The sequence below is a fragment of the Takifugu flavidus genome, chromosome 4, assembly GCF_003711565.1.
Source record: "Takifugu flavidus isolate HTHZ2018 chromosome 4, ASM371156v2, whole genome shotgun sequence".
NCBI lineage: Eukaryota > Metazoa > Chordata > Actinopteri > Tetraodontiformes > Tetraodontidae > Takifugu > Takifugu flavidus.
In genome coordinates, this window is record NC_079523.1 from 13,940,307 (window position 1) to 13,945,306 (window position 5,000).

The 5,000-nt window shown below is 54.5% G+C and overlaps 2 protein-coding genes across 3 annotated transcripts in view; both read right to left on the reverse strand.

The window, feature by feature from the left end:
- LOC130524470 (monoacylglycerol lipase abhd6-A-like) overlaps window positions 1–2,148 on the reverse strand; it is a 3,058-nt gene extending 910 nt beyond the window's left edge. Inside the window, exons 1-6 of the mRNA XM_057030651.1 lie at window positions 1,944–2,148; window positions 954–1,069; window positions 723–882; window positions 533–646; window positions 332–464; window positions 101–258 (exon numbers count right to left, since the gene is read on the reverse strand). Of these exons, the coding sequence (XP_056886631.1) occupies window positions 101–258; window positions 332–464; window positions 533–646; window positions 723–882; window positions 954–1,069; window positions 1,944–2,030 (768 nt within the window). The 5' untranslated portion in view covers window positions 2,031–2,148. The remainder of the gene's footprint in view (window positions 1–100; window positions 259–331; window positions 465–532; window positions 647–722; window positions 883–953; window positions 1,070–1,943) is intronic.
- Window positions 2,149–2,959: 811 nt separating this feature from the next.
- Window positions 2,960–5,000, reverse strand: part of lmcd1 (LIM and cysteine-rich domains 1) — a 10,306-nt gene continuing 8,265 nt past the window's right edge. For both annotated transcript variants that reach the window (XM_057030654.1, XM_057030655.1), the window contains exons 3-7: window positions 4,870–5,000; window positions 4,628–4,777; window positions 4,343–4,540; window positions 4,018–4,236; window positions 2,960–3,935 (exon numbers count right to left, since the gene is read on the reverse strand). The exon at window positions 4,870–5,000 is cut by the window's right edge and continues 125 nt beyond it. In XM_057030654.1, coding sequence (XP_056886634.1) covers window positions 3,792–3,935; window positions 4,018–4,236; window positions 4,343–4,540; window positions 4,628–4,777; window positions 4,870–5,000 — 842 coding nt within the window. In that variant the 3' untranslated portion in view covers window positions 2,960–3,791. The remainder of the gene's footprint in view (window positions 3,936–4,017; window positions 4,237–4,342; window positions 4,541–4,627; window positions 4,778–4,869) is intronic.

Sequence of the window (5,000 nt, forward strand, 5' to 3'; positions counted from 1 at the left end):
GAAGGCGGAGTAAATCGAGTCTATATAGCTTATTTATCTCTTTTTATCTCCTATAGCCATTGAAGAGGAAGAGGCCCTGAATTGAGGCCCAGCGGAGTACCTGCCGGGGCAGATTGGGCCGGTTGTAGCAGCAGAGAGCCAGCATGTCCTCCAGCTCCTGGATCGTGGAGGGGATCAGAGGGATCTGCTGCTCTTGCTGACTCTGCTCCATGTTCCTGAGATGGTTGATGAACTTGGTTTCTTTAGGGTAAACCAGACCTGGAGGATGGACCAAAAACACACTTTGAGTCCCGAGGTTGACGCTGGCTCGTGGGTCAGACGCCTGCCGGACCTGCGGGGCAAATCAGAGTGAGGCTGGAGAGCTGAGTGGGGTAGGTGGCGGCGTAGACGCCGGCGACGTTCCCGCCCATCGATGCCCCGGCCAGATGGAAGGGTCTTTGATCCAGACCGACGCTCCGCACAAACTGCAGACAGAGGGGGGGGGGTCACATGATCACAGCTTAGACACCTGGGACAATTCAGCACCACTAACCTGGTGGATCCTGAAGACCTGACCCTGGATGCTGTAGTCCTCCACCCCTGTGCGACTGGTCCCCTCGTGGCCCGGCATGTCCACGCACACCACGTGCTGGTTTCTGGGAAGGTGCTGGGAAAGAAAAACACTCCAGTGCTTAAACTAATACGTGTGTGTGTGTGTGTGTGTGTGTGTGTGTGTGTGTTACCGTGACTAAAGGCAGCCACATGTCCTTGTTGGCAGAGAAGCCGTGCAGCAGCAGGATCGACGGTGTGGCGCCCCCTGGTGTTCCGCGGCTGGAATAACAGAAGCGGTAACTTCCGCTGTAGGAGAACCGGACCACCAGCCCCAGCCTCCAGCGCCAGTACCTGGTCAGGATTATTGGCCGTCAGAACGGGACTGACCCGGAATGACTCCAGGATCAGGAGTTTGGCTTTACCAGTTGTAGGCCTTCAGGAGGGCTCCAGGCCAGAACCAGTAGGCCAGGAACAAGCTGAGGACGAGCACGAGCAGAACACCTCCAGACAGCATCAGCAGCTCCATCTCCGCACACGTCTGCAGAAGAACACGCACATGAAGTCTGATTCTGATCGATGTGGCCAGAGGGAGGGAGCGGCCCCAGCGGGGCCGGGTCGGTTTCACGGTCTCATCTCTCTGCTGAGCACAGTTGGAGCCATTGTGGGATCCTCACTGTTAGCGGTTGCTAAGATGATGCTAATGTATTTTTACTGCTGGTTTGGTCATAAACTGGTGGGCAATGATGGCTGAAGTCCAACTCTGGAGCCGGGAGAGGGTGGAGAGTTCTCCGGGGCTCTAAAGTACTTCCTGAATACTTCGTCCAGACCTGAACTTGGGGAACTCTTCCTCTGTCAGACGAGTGGGGACAGTGACACGTACAGGACATGTGACACATCCTCTAAAGTCATGATGAAAGAAGCATTATGAAATATGCTCCCCGTTGTGAAACACCACCGTAGCATAATTGCACCTCAATGGCTACATTGTAAAATCCTTTATCTTTTTTAACTGTTTCATAATCTATTTCATAATGTTGGTGTCAGCAGACCGTTTGGATTAGTCTAAAGATCCAAATCCAATCCAAAAACCACGCTGACGTCATTAAAATGGGCTTATGTGTGGAAAATCTCAAACACTGACCACATAAAGCAGCACGTATGTTAAAGTATTGCTTTAGAAATCCTGTGGATTTCCCCCTAAGGTTTGTGCATGGCACTCTCCTAGACACCATACCTGTCTGATGCAAAGTGAAAACTTGTCAGGAACAAGCATTCTGTCTAAACATCACTTGCGAAAGCGTTAATTCTGAAAGAGACAATTAAAACGCCACTGGGCGGTGACGTCACGGCCCACCGGCCGTATAGATGTATACATTTTTGCGTAAATGAGGAGGAAAGGCACAGTACCTGACCTGTGGAGGTTGCCAGCCAGTGAAGACTGTCCTCCATTCGGTCGGCTCTTCCTCCCCTTTAACCCGCATTACGCAACAGCCTTTCATCCGCCTTTAAAGAGCACGTGCTGCGTTCAGGGACCGTCGGCGCAAAAGCGACTGAGGCTGCAGGGCCGCCGTTCTCTCACACGGGGGCGCCGCGTCCTCCTTAGAAAGGAAAATCGAACTCAGCTGCTGCCGCGGACACCGGGAGCCCGACTCCCCGAGCCCGACTCCCGGAGCCCGACTCCCGGGGCAGCTTGAGACCGAGCCTGATTCCGGTGGTCTCACCTGTCGGGGAGAGCGGGTTAATCGTCTGCCGGGTCCTGTCGGCCGGGTCGGAGTCCGATTCCTTCACTGATCTGTAACCGTGGCGCCCGTGGGAGCGTAGGTCAGGAGGGTCAACGCACTCACATGTTCAGGTCCTAAGAACTCATATAACCGACCCTGTCTCCTCCAGGCTACTGTACCATCTTATATTTTACACTTTAAACAATTTTGTCCTGAAACTTCCCCACTAAAGCCCTTCGATAAAGCATGTTTAAATTCTGTTGGTTCCTGGGTTTGATTTGGATGCCTCCCCTGCTGCAGGGTGTGTGTAATAATAATAATAATAATAATCTGGATAGGAAGGTGATCTTTGAACGGCTATAAAAAGCCGTGAATCATACAAACACGTCTCTCTTTGGGGCTAAAAATATCCTTTTCCTTTTGATTCAGAGGGAGATGGGTGATGGAATCAAGCTGGAATGCTGCAGGAGAAACCATGGAAATAGTCCTCATTACTCAACAAGTATGTCAACACACACCCACACACACACACACACACACCTCTGTGATCTCATGGCACATAATCCCTGACTATTCCTAACAAAAACAGGGTGAGGAAATTGGGCCTTTGTTTGAATAATAACACGCTTACATTCACTGGAAGGTAAGAGATGAACATCCGGCGGTTAAAGCTGCTCCCTAAAGTTACGTGTAAACGACAACTGTGGTTGAATCAAATCGGATTTTTATTCCAAACAGAAACAGGATGAGACAGAGGGACAGAAGTTCCTGAAGGGAAGCAGCCAACCCAATGGAAACATGCACCGTAATCTGATGTTATTGATCCCTGCAGGTGAACAGGTAGCCTTTTTTAGGTTCTTTTCATACATGCTGCAACTTAAACAACAACAACAACAACGCGTCCAGAAGCACCTATGACATCATCCTCTCGCAGTCAGGTGGTATCACTTTTGTTTGCGCTCCACTTTCCAGTTTACTTTCCTTCTTAGTCTTTTTTAACTCATCTCGATGTGGCATTTAATCCCAAATCAGAGGTTTTGGAATATTCTGCTATTGGCAAACCTGATTTTAGAGCACACAACAGCATAGCAGCAGTAAAGGTGTGTGTGCGTGTGTGTGTGTGTGTGTGTGTGTGTGTGTGTGTGTGCGTGTGTGTGTGTGTGTGTGTGTGTGTGTGTGTTGCTGCGTCTCTCCTGCTGTTCCAGTTTTCTGAGGTTTAGTTCAACAGCCGTTTTAACTGCACCTAAAGGGACGTGAGAGGGAACGCGTCCCGCCCGCGTCTCCGCTCCCACACCCTTAAACACACAGTGAACGCATCACGGCGGCTCTTTCTGAAGCTCCAGGTGGGCCTGAGGGAGGGTTAGAAACATCCTCGCGCAGCATTCTGCTCCGTCTGCTGGATCTACCGGTCAATCATGAGGGGTCTTGAACACGTTTGCCCCCGTTAAACTGGACTAAATCTATATTTGAACCACTCGAAATGAAAGAAAGCGGCCCCCGATGAGGCCCTCTCGCCTTTAAACATGGATATAGCCGTATTTAGAATGCTGGCGTCAGGGCGGAGGGCTCCGTCTGGTGCTGGCACGGACGCTCCAGGCTCTGCCCGCACCTCCAGCAGCAGCCGTGCTGGTGGTGCCACCTTCGGCCGTCTCTTCCCGTGTGGAACGCCTGGCCGACGATGAGCTGAGGGGAAAGAAAGACGGTGATGGGGCAGCGGCATCGGCTGAAACGGGCACCAGAGACGTCAGTCGAAGACGCCAGTCACCTCGTCGCAGCCGCAGCAGCGAGGCCAGACGCTCTCGCAGTAGTGCCGCCCACAGAACAGCTTCTGATTGGCCCAGAAGTAAACCAGGTCCACCAGCCCCTGGCCGCACACCGAGCAGGCGAAGCAGCCGGGATGCCACAGGGCGCCGTGGTAGCCGGCGCGCTCCGCATAGACAGCCGGACTCTCCTTGGGAACGTCGCCCTGGCAACCGCTACAGCGCTACGGAGAGAGAGGAAGGCGGGGTCAGACTTTGGGGTAAATACCACCCCGCGTTGACCCCGGGGCGACCCCGCGTTGACCCCGGGGCGACCCCGCGTTGACTCACATATTCCGTCTTGGTGCTCTGGTGGGTTCCATTGGCGGAGCCGCCAGTAGAAGGGGGAGAGCCGTGGTCGGCGCCGTCTTTGAGCTGTCGTTGGGCGGCGGCTTCGCTCAGAGCTCCGCCCTCGCCAGGCAAGGCCACCTCGCCGACCCCCAGCACCTCCTCTTTGTAGCGCTTCACAAAGAGCAGCAGGGAGGAAATCTGCAAGAGGTCGAGAAGAGGTCAAATGACCACGAGGGAAGCGTCGCGCGCCACCGCTACGCGTTCACGGCGTAAAGAGCGCAGCACCTCCTCCTCACTGGCCAGGCTCTGGCACTTCATGGGGTCCTGGTCGTAGACAGGAAGCTGGGTGAGGAGCTTCCTGCGGCGCTGCAGCGCTCCAGCCGTCCCCGCGACGGGACGCTGGCCTTCCGGGATGAGCTGCATGAACTGCATGGCCTGAGGGGAAGAAGAGGAGCGCCCAATAATCCCTCGCCGATTCCACGAGGCGCGGGCGACACGGTTGCCCCGGCGATACGAAGGTCACTCACCAGCGTCTGGTTGAGGCCGGCCGGCGCCCAGTCGTAGGTGGTGGTGTTGAAGGTGGGGTCCTTGCGGGACACCACCGGGTTGGTCACGATCATGCGGTTCCTCTTGTACGTGCGCAGGCCTCCCCCGCCCT